Source organism: Thunnus maccoyii, chromosome 15 (genome assembly GCF_910596095.1).
Source record: "Thunnus maccoyii chromosome 15, fThuMac1.1, whole genome shotgun sequence".
Lineage (NCBI taxonomy): Eukaryota > Metazoa > Chordata > Actinopteri > Scombriformes > Scombridae > Thunnus > Thunnus maccoyii.
Genome location: NC_056547.1, coordinates 19813638 through 19832096, shown reverse-complemented (window position 1 = coordinate 19832096; position 18459 = coordinate 19813638). Strand labels below are relative to the sequence as shown.

The following is an 18459-nucleotide window of genomic DNA, read 5'->3' as shown; positions in this document are numbered from 1 at the left end:
CCTTTTAAAGGCATGTATACATCTAAACATTAACTACATTTCTACTCCAATGTCTCAATGCATTTCTCTCATAGTGTTGAGAAAGTGGTGTGTGTTTGTACAGAGAAATGGTCACAGTAGTCGCTGTGAGAGAGCAGCAGACGCCCACAGCCACATAGCAATGACAACGATATCTGCTGACGTATCAGGGCAGGGCTGGGAGACAGGACGCACATAATAATGTGAGAGGACAGTCAGCTCGGCCAGGCAGCCTGTCATTAGCCTGGCACAGAATTAAATGGAGAGAGCCACAGGCTGTGCCTCCAAGCTATTGACATGGGACCTATCTACAGTATATATCATATTAAGAGCACTGTAAGAGTTAACCAGGGAGGTGAAAGACATGAAAAAAGAAGAAAAATAAGGAGAAAGAGATCAAGATGACATTTGGAAAACTGAAAATTATGCAATCACTCCCTTGAAATTTGAGTTAATAATATGCTTTCCTGCAAACTGTGTGTGTGTAGGCAGAAGTCTAAATATTTCCCATTATCATAAATCTCAAAGCAGAATGAGGTGCTCATCCCTGCATGCTTCTGCCCAAATCTCATAACATTATTACAAATAATGGTACTGCTATTCAAAAGAAAATTCATATCATCTCCAGTTTATTCTCCTCTATAAATCTGACAAAACCAAGTAGCGATGGATAACAATTTCTTTGACCTATTCCAGGAAATCTTAAACCCAGCAGGGACCCTATAACTCTGTGTGTTTGTGTGTGTGTGTGTGTGAACTTGTTCCTACAGTATGTGCTGTCTGTGTGTGGAGAAGGACAGAGAGAGAGAGTGAGAGAGAGGCTTCGAGATAGGGTCTAATCAACTGAATTCAGTTTCCGAGAGCTCTTTCATATATTTCTAAAGGCGATGTAGAGAAGGCCTCACGATCCAGCCGAGAGGCGCACTTGATCTACATGTGAAGGAACAACTGAAAGGCAGGACAGAGAGAGAAAGTAAAAAAAAAGAAAAAAAGAAAAAAATGAGGGCCCTAGCCAAGCTAAGTATTGTACTGGAACAAGCCTTTGGACAGCAGGGAGGTCTGAGGAGCAGCTGACCTGGAAACAGCCTTTCTCCTCACGCATGGGGAGTCTGTCTTGGTTCCTCCTTGCCTCCCACTGTTCTGGGGCTGCCACACACAGCGCTATGTCAATTCAACTGCTGAAAACCTCACTATCAATCTCATTTACTCCGTTTAATAAACTAACTGGTGTTGAATACAGTATGTACATGAGCTTAAAGGGACTCTAGGCTGAACAAAATGTTGACACATGAGTAATAAAGCTCAAGTACAGAAAGAAGGATGGGAAAGTGATGCAGGGAGAAGCGGTATAGGTCAGGACATGTGTCTTCTCCATTAGTTAGTACTGGGTTGACAGGCATTTGAGGATGTCACCACAGGTTCAAACACAACAGATATGACTGGTCAACCATGGAGGAGATGTGGTATCTATTATGTTTAAGGTCATGCTGAGATTTCCTCTTTTTGTTAAAATTTATTTGTGAACATTTGGTGCATTGTGATAGACTTAAAGAAGTTATTTTATATTTTTCTCATTTTCAACAAATCTCATTAAAAGACCAAAACAAAACAGCGGGGCACTGTAGATTTTAGCAAACATGGCTCAAACAGGAGTAAACAATTCATTTGTTGGTTGACTATTTACAGCTGCAGATTAATACACATTTGGTGTTCTAGTGAGTGTTTACAGCAGCAGGATGGTGTATTTGGGATTGACTCATAATAAACAGTACCCATTTTCATGGTAATGGAGGAACATGTCACCCTGTGCAACAGTGTGGCTCATTTATGTGTTTTTAGTAGTGTCTGGACAAAAATTGGGCTTAAATGAATATCAGGGTTTGGCTACACAGGCAAGACTTGTTAATAGAATCAATTCATTGTTGGTTTTGGACTTTGTTGACATTTAGATGAATGTAGAATATTGCCAACCCTACCATTAAAAAAGGAGAATAATGCTTATTTGTGTCACAAGAAATATGTTGAGGAGAAAGTGAATTTTGCAAAGATATGGTGCAGTGAATGCATGTCAGCTGGGCCTTTTTAGATTTTAAGATTATTATGTTAATGCAACTAACCCTAACCCTCACACAATTAGTCTGAGTGCATTTGTGGCCAACAAAAGTGGATTATATAATTTTGGATTAAAGTAAAGTCTAAATTCAACAACTATCTTCAATAAGTGCTTTCTATATTTTACATTATGTTATGAAATGCATATTTTCCTCCAGGTGATCGATGTGACAGTGCCTTAAAAACATAGTTTCTTCACTCTGAGGGAGGTTGGGGCCTGACTTCAAAACCTGGACAATTTGCTGCTGGAAGTCAGGGTTAAATATAGCTAAAATGGCAAATCTAGGACAGTTGGCCATAAAACCTCTGGTGAGCAGACAGAGAGAGGGAAGGATTTACCGAGAAGGAGGAGGAGGTGGTGGTGGAGAGAGTGGGTGACATGATGGAGGAAAATTGAAAAAGTGAGAGAGAGGAGAAGAATAAGAGGAAGAGACGAGTGAAAATAGGTCTGGTGATTCTTGAAGAAATAACAGTAAAGAACAACAACTATCATCTCAACTTGTTAAAACACTGTTACAGTATTGTAATTTTCATACGCTGGATCAAAATGTTAAAATGGAAAAAAACTACAGATTTTTATAGATTTTTAGACTGAGAATCTTTCTGCACAGCATATTCATCTATTTTTACTTGATAAATAGATGTACAGGTGATAGGTGGCACCTTTTCAAGGCTGCCTCCCCTTCCCTGGTATGTAGAAAACCCCCATTGTCAATATTAGTTCAGCAAACAGCATCTGTCCAACGGATAGTGTGTTCTGATACTGTTGGACGTGTCTTTGTTCGACCACCAGTTTTCCCTGGACATTGTACTGTCCATATACCCATCTATCTTTCCACGGCTGAATCCTACAGGGAACGTGGTGACCACAACCAGACTGAGGGTGAAAACCACACTGAGGCCTTTGGATTATTAAACAGCAATATAACAGCTGTCTCACCATTGTGTAGCATGTCTATGGAAGGATGGATGGATGGATGGATGAAATTAAATAGAAGCAGGACAAAGAAGAAAAGGACACAGGACGTGTGAAAACAGCACATGAGATGCTGGGAGAAGAAGAAAGTAGGATAGTGATAGAGAGGAAGGGTAAAAACAGGAGTCTGAGGGAAGAGGGGGTGCACAAAGGCTGAGGATGATGGCAAAACAAAGACAGACAATACAACACTAAACCATACCAAGAAAAAAGAAAGACAAGAGCAAGAAACAACTGAAAGCTGAGATGGCAGGCCCACAGCGTCGCCAAGGACAGCGCTGGCTCCTCAAATCAAAGCCTTCCTGTCATGCTGTGTGTCAGTGTGTGTGTGTTGTCTGCCTTCTCACTGCTCTGTTCTGCTCTGAGAGGACCCCTGCCAAAAACTGTTCCACTGTCAAATACACAAGACTTTTGTCACATATTCCGCTTCCACATCTTCACCTATCTCAGATACGCTAATGAAGTTAAAGGGTCTGCCAGGGAAATCTCACTGACAGTGTGCTGCAGCTCAGCATGGCTGCTTTATGAAGCTGTTGCGCAACTTCTGCACCATGACAACAAGACTAAAAGCATTCAGTATTACAGCACACAGTGGTAGTGAAAGTGAAGATTGTTCTCTTTTTTTTCCCGCTGAAAGTTAACCGATCACTGCTGAATGTGAAAGGATATTATTTAGAGGCCTCTGTTAGTAATTACGCCGGGAACTGACAGTAGTCTGCGTCTAGGGACTGATAGCTTGACACACTTTAGTTTCTATAATCTTATGGTAATCCACAGATCCTCATGAGTGGGTGAAAATGTACAAGTGTTGTGTGTGTGTGTATGACATAAAAAAATCCACCAGCACTAATTGTAAAATCGTATTTCATATTAAAGTTAAAAGCCACATAATTTTACTTGTGTCCAATCAAATTCCTCTTGTTGTGATTACTTTCTTGAATGAATTCTAACTAGTTTTAAAGTGATGGAGTAACTATGTCACTCTTGTAGCAGAATTTTTTACATACTTTAAGAAAAACAAATTGTTTCCTATAAGTAGCGTTTTTGTTAGTGTTTCCGTGCTTGTCTTACCGGACTACTCCTGATGTGTTCCTGAGGACTGAGGCGGCAAAACTCTGTGTGACGCCCACCAGACTGGTCCCATCAACCTCCACGATCTGGTCATTCACCTTGATCCTGACACACACACACACACACACACACACACACACACACACACACACACACATAGATGAAAGCATCATTTAACACTTTGTGCAATAATCTTCAGAGTATAAATATCATGCAGTAGTACATACAGTTCCTCTTGAAAATGGAAGTGCAAGAGACAAATAAACAGGCCTACCATGCATATTCACAACATTTTCAAATTGCAGCAGTGGCAGACTTTCCACTGCGATAGCGCCAGACTATTGCCTAACCAAGAGACAGAAGAGATGAGGCTCAAAACAAACTGGGAGGGCTAACAAGGACACGGAGGGCAGCCAGGCTTTCACTCCGGGCCACAACACAGCGGGCATTTCTGCTCCGCTCTGGACACGAGAGGAGGTCAGATAAGTTCTTGACCTGATATGAAACTCCTAGTGATCCACTGTTGATGACAGGAGAATTGCAAATACATCACTTAAAAAAAGATGACCTTGCTAAATATTCAATTTAATTCTGCTTGAAAATCTGCATAAAAAACAGACTTATAGGGATTGTGAATTGGGGTTTTGAATAATTGGGTCTGACAAATTAATAAAACAAAAAAATAGCTCATTATTTTCCAACAAAACAGCATATACTTCACTGCATGAAGTCATGAAGGCACAACACATACATCACAAACCACTTGGGACTGCACTGTATAGCTTCTGCTTCTACTTTGCCAAGGCAGTTACTTCTGGAGTCATTCCTTTTGGAGCACATAATGTATCACAAAGTGCGAGACAGACGAGTGCATCTTCTATCAAACTCTTCAATATTTTTTACTTTATTTCCTACAAAATCCAGCAATGTGCTTTAATGGCTGCATCCACAACTGCAGTTACCCTTTTAGCTATACTGAGTCTGTCACAGCGTACAGCAGCTGCAGAGCAGGATTTAATCTGCCTGTGACAACTGAACACATCAACCAGAGCTGTCATATGGACGTACAGAAACACTTCGGCCTGACAGGTAGAAAGAGAGCAGGCTGGTTGTCCGTCAGTCAGCAGCTCAGACACTTTCCTGACCTTCACAGCATCTAACGTCTTAATCTGTCTTTGTGTGTTCGGGGTCGACTAGCGTACAGCTTCCAGGCAGAGGGAGGAATGAAGGAAAAACACAAACTGACAACAAAGGAAGATGATAGTTCATGCAAATAAACCAAAACTGACACACAGATGCGCAGACAACTCCAAGTCGTCTCCACCAGTACACACATACACACACACACACACACACCTTGGGTCATCAGCACCAGACATAACAGTGAGCAACAGCCAAGCCCATCTATCTGTCTGTGTGTGAGTGTGTGTTTGTGTGTGTGTGTGTGTCAGACCATTAAGTCTGACTCAGCATGAGAGAGAGCCTAATAGCTGGAGAGGTAATGACGGAAGGAAATTACTTTCTGGCTAGTGACGCCTCCCCTGTATATGTGTGTGTGTGTGTGTGCGTTTGAGAGCACTTAGAGGGCAAATTAATGTGCACAAGTTATCCAGTATTTATTAGTATAAAGACACTAATATCTTTAGTCTTCGGTTTACTGCTCATATTGTGATCAAAGTTTATTGTGGATCACGGTGACTCAGGCAGAGCTGCAGATTAGCAATAAAGGGTGATTCTGTTTCCACCATCTATTAGAGATACTAAACATGTGATACGACTCTGCAATAAACCGACCGACACTATCAAAAGTTCTCACTTTTTTTTTTTTACAAGATGTCAAGAGGAAGTTATATTTGTCGCCCATCTGCTGTTCTGTTTTTTGAAAGGTCAGCAGCAAATGGGATCAAAGTTGAAACCGAATGACATGCTGAAAAGTGTTCTCACAGTAAGAACACAAATATGCTCTAATGCAAGTCAATGTGCAGTCTATCTAAATATCTAGCAACTGTCCATATTTTAATAGTTTATGTATTTTGTCATTATTTACCATAAAACTTATTTTAAAAATGATTTTTTTGACTTCATTGGAAAGTACAGATACAGATAGGAAAGAGGGGTGATATGCAATAAATGTTTGTTTTAAAAAATGTTTCAGATACGCTTAAAGACAATACTCACCTAAACTTATGCTTTATATATACAGTACATGACTCATTCTACTGTTATACTGCTTTGTTTATCCTTTTATCTACTTATGTATATCTATAATGGGCATTTGCTGGTGTTTGCACTATCTGGTTCGATGCTAACTACATTTTGTTGTAGTGGTACCTTGTGCGTCTAAATTTAATCTTATATAATCTACTTTAAAAGATAAACTACATCAATTTAATGAAATAAGGCTTACAGTGAAGTATTAGTCCAGTGTTATTACTGTATTATAGTTTAAAATTGGATTTCAAAAAAGTTAATTGAAGACATACATAGTTTCTGAAGAACAACACAGGTCTTGTCTATTGAGTCGTATGTTAATTAATTATGAACATCAAAACTACACTATACCGAGTATATTGTGGTGAGCTGAGAACCATTAATCAGTTTAAATAAAAAAGAAAAAGGCCCAAATCTACAAGCTCAGAAATCCATGAACTTGAACTCCAATACAGCTTCCCTCTGATCTTTTCCACTTTTCATACTTCTTCCACTCAGTGAGGCAAATTAGACTTTTCAGAGTCAGAGCAACTGTCATCTTAGAAAAGGATCAACTTTTCACACTTTTTTAACAAGCCGTTTCGTTCCCCTCGTTCACCGCTCCTATCCGCCGTCTCTCTCGCTCGCTGCATTTTAACTAATCTCGCTCTCATGCGTTCCTGAGTATGGCAGCTCCAGTATGGGCTTCAATTGAGATCATATGTATTGTAGCTGTGTATCACCATATCTAGATTCAAATGTGTGAATGTGTAAAAATGTTTTGATAAAAATGAATTCAAATGTTTGAATGTGTAAAAAAATGATCTGAACTAATAGATTTAACTTAAGCTTTGCATGACGTTTTGTGAAGAAATGAAAAAGATTTGCACAAATAATGTGTGAGTGCATAAAGATTTGCACAAAGGTTTGCAGTTACACATGTATCTGTTTGTGGGTGGATACACAGCTACAATACATATGACCCTAATTTAAACCCATATCCTGGCTGCTACACAAAAGAAAAAAATCCCAGAAGAAAACACTCCTATCACAAACAACCCTAGTGCATTAGGGTTCCCCGGTGTGCTTGCAGAGCTTATAGTATTTATTGCTCTCTTACTGGATTGAGTGGAGCTGCCTATCGGTTTTTAATCTGTTTAGGTGGAACCTGAACCAAACAGACACACTAATAGGCAGAAGTTGGTTTAGAGATAGAAAACCACAGCTCGCCTGCTGGGAAGCTGTCATCTCCTCCACTACCCCTGGTGGAGTGCTTACTCAGCACTGTTCACGCTCTACAATGCACAAACACACACACACACAACATAGTTTGTCCCTCAAAACAACACGCAGACAAATCATCCGGGGACATAGATAGTGTAAATGTGGAAAACAGTCATTCTCTGTACACAAACTCTTTCAAACTGACACAGAAACAAGAGACAATACAGTCTATTGCATTGTCTCTGTCACGCAACACACTTAAAGTATTTTCACACACACACACACACACACACACACACACACACACACACACACACACACATACACACACAAACGGTCCTGCGTGAGACTTCATGCCCCAGGCTGTGCCTCTCCCAGTGGATCTAATCCTGAACCCCTGCTGCTAAATCTGACAGGGACAGAGTGTGACTGTGTCTGTGTGTGTGTGTGTGTGTGTAAAAGAGAGAATGAGATAGAGTGTGGTGGTGGTGGGGGAGATGGAAGCAAAATAGTTTATAAATTGTTATGAACATTTTTGTACAAGAAGTGTACAATTGTTCCTGCACATGCTGAGTTTTCATATGCTAATCACTTATCGCTCATCTATACATATAATATTCAACAAGACAGAAACTCTCACCTGCCGTCTCTCTCGGCAGCTCCGCCCTCGATGACGGTCTTGACAAAGATGCCCAGTTTCTCCAGGCCCGCATCAGCACCAACACCCATCCCGATGATACTGATCCCCAGTCCGTCTTCATCTGGAAACATACAGAACACACAAAACAACATGTGTGAGCATGTACGTGTGTATGATGAGGTTCAACAGCTTTAAGGGCCTCCTTTTAGAATGGAGTCAGATGGAGTGAGGGATATGTGGAAAAATGGATGAATGAATATGCTCAGAAAAACAGACAGAAAAATGATAGATTTATTAATGGTAAAGGGGGAAGAGACGTTTACTAAATGCAGGCTGGCCTTCATATAAATAGGATATGTGCAGGATGGGAAATTCCCTTCCAGTGAGGCATTCGCCCCCTTTCCATCCAACATTAATTATTCAGAAGTTGTTAGGGTTACATAACAGGGAGTGGATGGTGAAATCCTGCAACATAAAGTCATTCTATTTTCGGTCCTTGGCCATATTAGGCTTCTGAGCAGGAAACCCTCAAGAGGCAAAGACAAGTGAGGAGGTGGCTCACGCTGGGGAAGTGCAATCAGATGTCTTTTAGTGTTAAATAAGTACTATGTTTTTATAATATACAATAAAAATTTAATGAATAAAGTACCTAGATGGATACCTTTATCCCATCCACATATCTCATGATAAAGAAATTTCACATCTTTAATAAGAAATGTGACATCCCATATGTGGGCGAATCTGTCTACTGGGTATCTGACAGGATCCGCCTCCTCCTTAATAATTTTCTTATATTTTCCTTCCTACCTTTCTCCAGCTCCACAGGGAACAGCTCCAGTTTCTCCACCCTCTTCTCCAGCTCGTACTCTGCGGAGGAGGCCACGGGATCCACCTCCTCATTACGACGGTCATAGTCCTCGTTGGAATAGGTGTTGAACACCTGGAGAGGAAGCACATGGAGTTAGTGATAGTGGGCACACAAGATTAAATATAGTAGGTAAGAAAGTTTATGTCACCGCATCAGCATGATTTTAGATGTTTATGGAAGTATTAGAGATATCGTACAGTACTAGATGGCTTAAATTGATGCAAATATGACAAGACACCTCTATTCTTTTCATGATTACAGTGGGTGCTCTACAGATGGGGGAGTAATGCTGCTACTTTACAAGTTTCTAAATACGGATGGAAGTAAATAAGGGCTTTTATCTTCCCAACCATGGGAAAGACAACGCTGACAACACTAGAGTAAACAAAAACCCTTATAACAAAGCCACAACTACAACCACAAATCAGCCCATTCACCGACAACAAACTGTAACACAGAGAAGCATTAGGTAAAGATGGGGGCTAGCGATGCTTTTCTCTTCCTCTGAGCTGCTGAACCTCACAGGAACCTCTCCTCCACTGCAAGAGTCAGCTGTCACTTCACATCTCATCCCAAGCCGAGCATGCTTGCTGCTCCCTGCGCTGAGGAGGAAGAGGAGGAGAAGAAAGAGAGAAGCTGACACGAACGTGCACGCTCTCGTCACATCTGTAGTGCGGCACTATGCAGAATTTTCGGCTGCTGGTGCTAAAAAAAAAGTTGTACACTGGTAAGCATAATGTTTATGTGGATAAGTAGGCACGCTTACATGTCTCTCAATCAGAAAGACACCTACACACCCACAATGACTACAGATGCTATTATTAAAATCTGAGAAACTAGCGCCACATGGTGTAATCATCCTATCAACGAGAATCTGTGATCGCAAGAACTACAGTAGATGAGGGGAATAAACTGTCACAAACTTCACTGGGGACACATCTCATATGACATCTCATTCTCACAGAGTTTCATTCCATCTGCTCTGCTGTAGTGTCATCGAGCAAACCAGCTCCTCTTCCCTACCAGCTCCTCTTTGCCCTGACCTCTTTGAAAAGGCTGAAAGAGGACATATCTTCTCCAGTAGGGATCAATAAGGTGTCATGTCACATTGCATGTATTGACTAAAGCCTAAAGCCAGATTTATGTTAGTCACTTAGCGTGCCTGTGTGCAGAAATGGGACGAGACCTCAGTTGTGTAAGGTCATGACATATACCATAAGCAATGCCTGCATTATGAATCGATATTTTAGGATTGTTGGGACTGTGAAAGACAAAGATAACGAGGGCAAATGAGTTCAACACATAAAAAAATGCTTGAATTTGTCAGTCAAAACATTTGCGCTTTTAGTTACACTTTTTTTCATTCTGTACTAATGTAGCTGATGTGGCTTGAGTTTGACTAATAACTCACAAAATTATAATAACAATGCAAGGAACAGGAAATAGTTTTAAAATGGTGGTGTGTTGATCAGACAGTGTCCCGGTTGTTCGCGCAGCATGGGCACATTCATGTAGCGTGATGCTGCCAGGGTTGGTTTTTATTCTTTCCTCTGTGTCAGCCTGCGTGAGCTCTATCCATGACCTCCCTGTCATCAATCATTCAGTGTGATCAACAGCCCTGCATTATTAACACTCACATGCACACAGACACACACACACACACACACATGCAGACATGCACTGATACACACACACATTTACAGACTCAAACACACACACTGCTTACAAATGCTAACACCAGCATTTGCACTGTCCTGGACGTCCTGGACGCGACGTTACCGTTGGCAGTCAGTACACTCTCTAATGGCCTCTCTCAGTCACTGTATGCTATCTACAAACACAATTAGCATGTGACCAGTCACTTGAGAGAGAGAGAGAGAGAGAGAGAGAGAGAGAGAGAGAGAGAGAGAGAGAGAGAGAGAGAGAGAGAGACAGAGAGAGAGAAAGAAGGAGAGAAGAGGTCATGAAGAGAGATGAGGACAGATGAGGATGGATCTGTAAGAGAAGGTGCAGCGATGGAGAAAGATAAGAAACGGGCAGGAGAGGGAATTCCAAAAAAAAAAAGGGAGACAGATGAAGTGAAAAAGCAATGGATGGACAAGAGAGCAACGGTGATGGACAGAGGGAGTGACAAGATGAATGAAACAGCGTGCACGAGGGAAAGAAGAATAGGTAGGCAGGGAGAGAGTGAAATAGAAACAGAGAGAGACAAGGGCATCAAACAGAAAGCATTTACCCAACAGATAAACAAACTTGACTGTTATCTGGCCCTAAATGGAAACTACCAGATTTCCAGATTGTCTGAACACCACTCCCAATGAGGAAAATCCATGTTCAGGCAGTTTGGGAACTATCAAAGCTCACAAAGAAAGATCATAGCTCAAAAAATTTGTAAAAAGAAGATTAAAAAGGGATCAAAAAGGTAGAAGAGCTTCTGAAATGTAAAGGTTAACGAGTGCAGCCTGATAACTGATTCAACTGATGTCTTCTCATCCAGTTTCAGGCTTACCTTGAGTCGAGCAAAATGTTCACATTTCTCTTCTAAGATAGGTTGTATAATAGCTTGTTCTCAGACAATAATTGGATTTTGTTCAGACAAAAAAGCACATTCTGACCTAAAGTAAAAGGAGAGATAAGAAAAAAAAAAACACAGACAGAAAGAGAGAATGTGATCATGTTTAACCTTGGCAGTATGGTACAGTAGGATACTGCTGCCTGCTGCTTGTATTACTATAGAGAATTGAAAAATGGCCAGAATACAGGACCAGGCATGAAGCTGGCAACCACAACTCTATGACAGATGTAGAGCAGACAGTTAGGGCTGACCGCACATGTATAATGGCCATATTCAGTATAAACAGCAGTATAGCCCTTGCCACTTAAATAACTGTATGTACAGTATGTCTGCCCTTCATGTATATCATTTTTAGACGCAGGTTGCTCTGACAAAGATCATTATCGGCCTTTTTCAGGATGCACAATTTAAAGCTTGGCAGCGCTGACACAACCCAACATTGTCTGTGCATAGACAGACTCAAGAGACAAAACAAAACTTGACAGCTCCATCAAATGTAATATGGTGGATATCAATATGTTGACCTACATAATCCAATAAAGTGATCCATGGAAAAACAGCAATGTCAGAGCATCCCAACTTTAGTGTGAAATCTATATCCTCATCACGTCAAAATGACAGACACCTGCAAATCACCTTTGAAACACACAGTTGGTGTGTGCTGAGGCAGATCATTACGCTCAATTGTAATTCCATTTTTATCAAAGAGGCAGCACACTAGGACAACCGCTAAAAATGGAAGCAGACTGGAGTATAATGGCCAGTCTCCCCATGTGGCGCCCCTCTGGAATTGAATGGGAATAGTCTTTTGGAGGATTAAACACAATACACAAGCATTTACATGTAAATATATTCCTCTACACTGCCTGCACTTTCATTCAAGCTGAACTCTTTGGATGAAAACAGCTTCTCCTGACAAAAAGTCATATTTTTACGATTAATATAAAACAACCTTATTTTTAGATGGCTGACCACATATATTTAAAACGGGGTTTCAAATAATTTTATAGATTCTAGGGTTCTGGTGTTTGATGAGAATATCTTTCTGTTGCAAAAATGTTGCAAATGCAAAAATAAATCAAAATGTAAAACATTTATTCATGGTTTATGCATTCACATGCTCCTCGGATGGTCCCATTTCCTGAGTTGGGAAGTTGTTCTTCTGACTCTGATGTGTTGATGAGCTTTTAAGTCATAATGTGGAAACATGAACGCTACAAAGAAGATGTGCTGTATTTTGCCCCAGACTTGTTGCTGCACCAGTACATTCCCTAGAACCTGTGCTATGCAATATGTGAATTAGTAAAAAGCTGCCATGTTTCTGCATATATGACGTCAATTTTCAGAAAGTCATGTACCAAACTTTTCACTGACTTTCCAAGTTGTTGTGCTGACTTGAGGGGGCGTTCACATGAATTTTCCTAATTGGGAAGTAATTTCTCCGATTATTCTGACACCACATGAATGCCACATTACGTAAACATTGCATTATGGCATTATACCATCCGGTTTAGATTGGGCGCCGTACCCTTCTCTTATCTAATCTTACAGCAACTCCTTCATAGTCATAGCAATTCTCATCCACCTACAATCTCGTGTACACACATACAATAAACATGCAGTCTCTGAGATCTGATACCGACTGCCTCTCCTCTCTCTCAATTCGTCATCCCTCAGTGTATCAACCAATATCTCTCCTTTTCCTCTGCTGATACTCATCCCTCCTCCACATGACACAATGAGAGATGCCCTTGATACCAAACACACACACATACAAACGGAAACACACACACACACTGATTTTTGCTTTTTGTCAGTAATCAAAACCCTTACAATAGATCTACTGACACACAAGTGCAGACAGCAATTGTGCTTGGGCATCCATAGCTTGGCAGTCTTGTTATCTGATCTCGCAGGAGGAGGGAGAGAGTTTGGTTTGACTCTTCAGAAATACAGGTTTACTGTAATCTGTGGAGGTTGCTGCAGCTGCTAAGACACTGCAGATGCCTGAACGCGCTCAGCCACTGTGCCTCTTCCCTATCCCTGTGTTTGTATATGGGTGTTTGAGTGTTAATGCACAAAATGCACATCAGGTATCTGAGTGATAACAATAGAGAAAGAATGCATGTAGGCTTTGTGTGCAGCTGTGTACATGTCTGCACATGCATGCATATATGCCAAGCTGGTGTGCTGAAGATTCATCTCATATACTGCCGGATGAAAACCCGTCAGCCACATCGTGCCTGTCAGTCAACCTGTTTGGATGGCTGTTGGACTAGCCAGGTGGCTCCCCTCTGGGACAGAGGAGCTGGGAATAGCGAGGGGCCTGCTAAGTCACAGGGGAGGAGATATAAAAGGGGAGCAACAGAACATGGGGGTATGGTTGGATGAGAAAAGGTAAAAAAGGAGAGAATATTTCAAGGGGGAGAAGCGGAGGGAGAAGGTAGACGAGTTCAAAGAAGGGGACAAAACAGGGGACTAAGAGGAGATGCAAAAACCTTTGAGACATTGAGAAAATGGAGGAATAGCAAATGAAAAGGACGAATCGAGTTTACAAAGGATGGAAGGCAATATCCACTGAGAGAGAAAAACAGAGTGACTCATATGATTCATGGGTTAGAGCAGCAGCAGACAGTGAGGCTATTGAAGAGTGAAACAGGCAATAAGAGAGAAATAAAGAAAAAAATATGAAAAAAAACACAAAAGCTGAGATGCGGGCGAGGCTAGGGGTAATTTGCTCCAGGGTTGTTTGAGTCCCTGCCTAAGATGTCACGGCATGGCGCCCATGCCCGACAAAACCGCCTCTGATGGTATTAAACTGGGCCTTTGGTGTGTCCGTGCCATTGCCGTCACCCGCCCAGGAGAAATGTTCCTGCTGCTGTGGCACGAGCCCAGCAAACCCTGCAGTGGATTAACTACAGCCTGGCACACACACACAGACAGACACACACACACACACACACACACGCATGCACGCACACACACATACACAATCTGCTCTGCTGCGTCAGCTCAGCACATTTGCATTCCATTAGGTCTACCTATGGCCACACACCTCCACACTCACGCACGCACACACACATCACCATGGTGGAGAGCTGACAGGTGCTGAAGGAAGTGTCTGGGTGCTGTGGGGATGAGACAGTTGCTGATGATGGAAACGATTTCATGTCTTGCAAGAACAGACTGAGACTGACAGATATAAAGAGGTGGAGATGGGAAGAAAAGAGAGTGAAAAAAGAGAGAAACAAACAAACAGTCAGTATACGGTTCTATAGAAACATTAAGTGAGGACGTACATTCAGTTCAAGGCCAAACTTTCTGTCTTCTTTGCATATATCAACCCCCATCTGAGGAAGTGACACTGACGTTTGACATGTCGGGGAATGCCACAATCTTATAAGTCAGCAGTTCTTTTTTTAACCTCAGATGGAGCTTCTGCATACAGAGCAGACACGTCCTGTTCATACAAGTTGACATCTTTGAAAGAGAAACACAGCTAATGTACTCTCATCTCAATGTAATTAAGATTTTATTTATTTTCAATCTAAATGAGCAAACTAAGTTTATCAGCTGCCGTCTCTGAAATCCACTTGTTTCTCCCTCGAGAAATGCATCTCAGTCCACCGTTTATGGCACAATACCACTGGGTGCCATGACTCCCACCGACAGACTGAGCGGAGAGCCAACTACTGGACAAGAGACACAGAGAAAGAGAGCGAGGGGCCAGATTAAAACAGGGGGGTAGAGAATAGTAAACAACTGCAACTGAATGACTGCAGACAATGCCCTGCTTTGTGTCATGTCTTGGTCATATACAGTGAGTGGGAGGCTGGGATCAGAAGTAGCACAACAACAACATGTTGCTTGTTACAGTACATGCCAACTTGCTATCCTATGTAATTCATTACGCTGCAGCAATGACTTGGCAGAGTCACAGCATAATAGCAACTCTGCGTGATCTGGACTACTGTGCATGTGCACAAATCTCTGAAAATCTTGTACACAGGACAAAAATCAATCCAAGGATAGATATTTCAGCATCTGATTAAGTTTAATTTCAGACAGTTCACCTTAATGGTGTTCCTGACTCATTATAAACAAGGAGAGTGCATCGGTCTGAGCCTTCCTCAGCACTGGCTTATAGCACGCATCGAGAACATTGTGTCACTGAGACAGTGTGCTCTGTGCAATTTTTTACGGCAATAAAAACTGGCAGCGCTCTGATGATATCATTAGCAGGGGACCAGATTGGTAGGTGGGGGTTGGATGATGGTTCACGATACAATCCGCTGTGTGGCAACTGACCAGCCGCAGAGCCCGCAAGGCACGTCTCGCCTTTCCTGGATCATTAAAAATGCATCCCCCAGGGAGGATCAGATGGCACAGAAACAAGCAAACAAAAACACCACTGCATTAATAATGGAGTGACTAAGCATGCACAAATACGCACATACCCAACCCCCGAGTTTGGAGTAGTTGTACCTGTCAGAGATAAGAGAGGAAGGAAAAATCCATTCATGGCTTGATTACGACACAAAACACTCAATTTCTAATGAATGTTTGGGCTGTTTATGACCATTTACATTGACTTTTTGACAACAAATGCCCACAGTACGTAATGATATATAAAGCCGCACAAGTCCTGCATGCTTGATAATTTGTAAGGAGTCTAGCTGTTAGTCAAGATTTTCGATTTAGCTGCCTGAAAAGAAGCTTAATCAAAATACTGTCTAATACCGACTGTCGTTCTGACTGAGCTCAGCCGCTGTTTTTGCTGTTCTAACCAGAATGTCAGCTGTTATATAGCTGCTGTCACAAAGCGTTGGAACTCTTTCCTAAAAAAAAAAAAATCCTGCTCTCTCCCATTATGCCCAACCATAGATTATAATAATTAGAAAGTTGACAGCCAGCTTCACTCAGTTCAGAGGGAAAACATGAGAATTCAGTGCAGAAAGGAGAAGAACTGGGTGCTCAAGAGCTTACCACTTGAGAGATATTAGGAAAGTCCTGTAATGCAAATAGTATAGCAGCTGTACTTTTTTTTTAGCACATCTACAACATCTGTCATTGGGACTTGTATGCCTGCGAAACAGATTTTCATCTAAAAAAGACATCTCCTGCAACAATACACTATGCTGAAGGAGGCTAAGCTGTAGCTGTTGCGGTCCTAAATACTATTTACAAATGACATTGCCAAAGTCCATGTCAGCATTGGGTCCAAAATTCGAGCTATGCTGTTACACATATATCAGCCAGAAAGACAGACTGCCCTAAAGTGGAGTAATCCTTTCCATCAGAAAACACGGTCAGAAAGCAAAGTTCCTGGCTGGAGGCCATCTCATTTCAGCTTGTGAAATACAAGACTATATGAGGTGATGCTCCAGATAAGGATGCTGCTAGAATCATGCAGATCTTTACTGTTGATGCATGTAGAAAACAACATGGTTGGCTTTAAACTGTTTAAACTGAAGTTACTTCTTGACAAAAAGCTGGGAGCCTCCGTTTGTCATGTTGTGTATTAAGGGCAGTCAAATGAGCTCCCGAATCATCAAGAGAAATAACTGTCTCTTAATGCCTGGCAAGTCTGTGGAATGGCACTGGAAGGGTGTTGGTTGGCATTTTTCTCTGGTTTTAAGCATCAGCGACTTTGTCTTTATGTTCTTTCATGCTCCAGTAAAGTACAAGATGAGTCTCCAAATTGGATTGATGTACTGCACCCTGAGATGTAAGCCTGCATACGGCAAAAGTACACAGAGAATATGTGTGTAGGTTGTTTTTGCAAACGAATGTCTGTAGTGGAATCTAATCTGCCAGCATGAACATATCATTCTGAGCCAAACGAGTCAGTGACCTCATATCCCCCTGTGCATACCATACATCCTTCTTCAAATTCAAAATATACATCAAGAAATATTTACACGACACAGACATTTATACACCACAGAAAAATAACGAGCGCAGCCATCCCTTATATGCTGCAGAACAAAAGACATTCATAAAAACGTTCACAGTCTCGCCACTATGAAACAATCGCCACAGAGAAGAGGAGTGACACACATCTATCATATTGATTATGACTCTGAGCTCAGATCCATGCTATTCAGCATTCCACCAACGGTGCAGCAGCAGAATCTAATGGACAAAACGCCAGTCTCTTTGATCTAGCAACAGACAGCATGCAGAGCGGAGGGGCTGATTACAGAGCCACTTCAGCGGCCATTTAACCGGTGCTCCACTCATCACTTCCGCTTAATTCCATTAAGGTATCATAGTGTCTCGACTGATGAAAATGCGGTTCCTCTACAGGCACAGAAAGTATAATTAAAAAGACGATATAAATGCCTTTCACGTAGAGAGCGAGAGGAAAACTAGAGGAGACTGACACAGCAGAGTGCATGCAGGGGGAGACGACCACTTCTGTCAAACTCCTGGGGTGCGGTTCGACAAGGAGAGAAAACAAACATAATGCAAGAAGTCAGCAACAAGTGTGAGATGGTTAAAGGCTTCTTGATCTGTGTGCGATCAAGGCAGAACATTTCAAAACCCAGAGAGAACCAGACAGAGGAAGTGAACACTGGCTGAGATGTGTGCGAAACCTTCAGATCAAGCATCGTTTTCTCAAAGTCATATCAGCTGCACAGAACATCATAGTTTGAAAATAGTGCATCAGAAGATTGTACCTACTTCAATACCTCTACATCAGTCTATATGCCTCAGACCGAACTACCGACTTAGAGGTACTGATGTCAAGAATAAAAACCAGTTGCTTGAACGAACATGAG

General features: G+C 41.6%; 1 protein-coding gene across 2 annotated transcripts in view; it reads right to left on the bottom strand.

The window, feature by feature from the left end:
* ppp1r9a (protein phosphatase 1, regulatory subunit 9A) overlaps positions 1-18459 on the bottom strand; it is a 45964-nt gene that overhangs the window by 21442 nt on the left and 6063 nt on the right. For both annotated transcript variants that reach the window (XM_042434816.1, XM_042434817.1), the window contains exons 3-5: positions 9039-9171; positions 8232-8352; positions 4178-4282 (exon numbers count right to left, since the gene is read on the bottom strand). In XM_042434816.1, coding sequence (XP_042290750.1) covers positions 4178-4282; positions 8232-8352; positions 9039-9171 — 359 coding nt within the window. The remainder of the gene's footprint in view (positions 1-4177; positions 4283-8231; positions 8353-9038; positions 9172-18459) is intronic.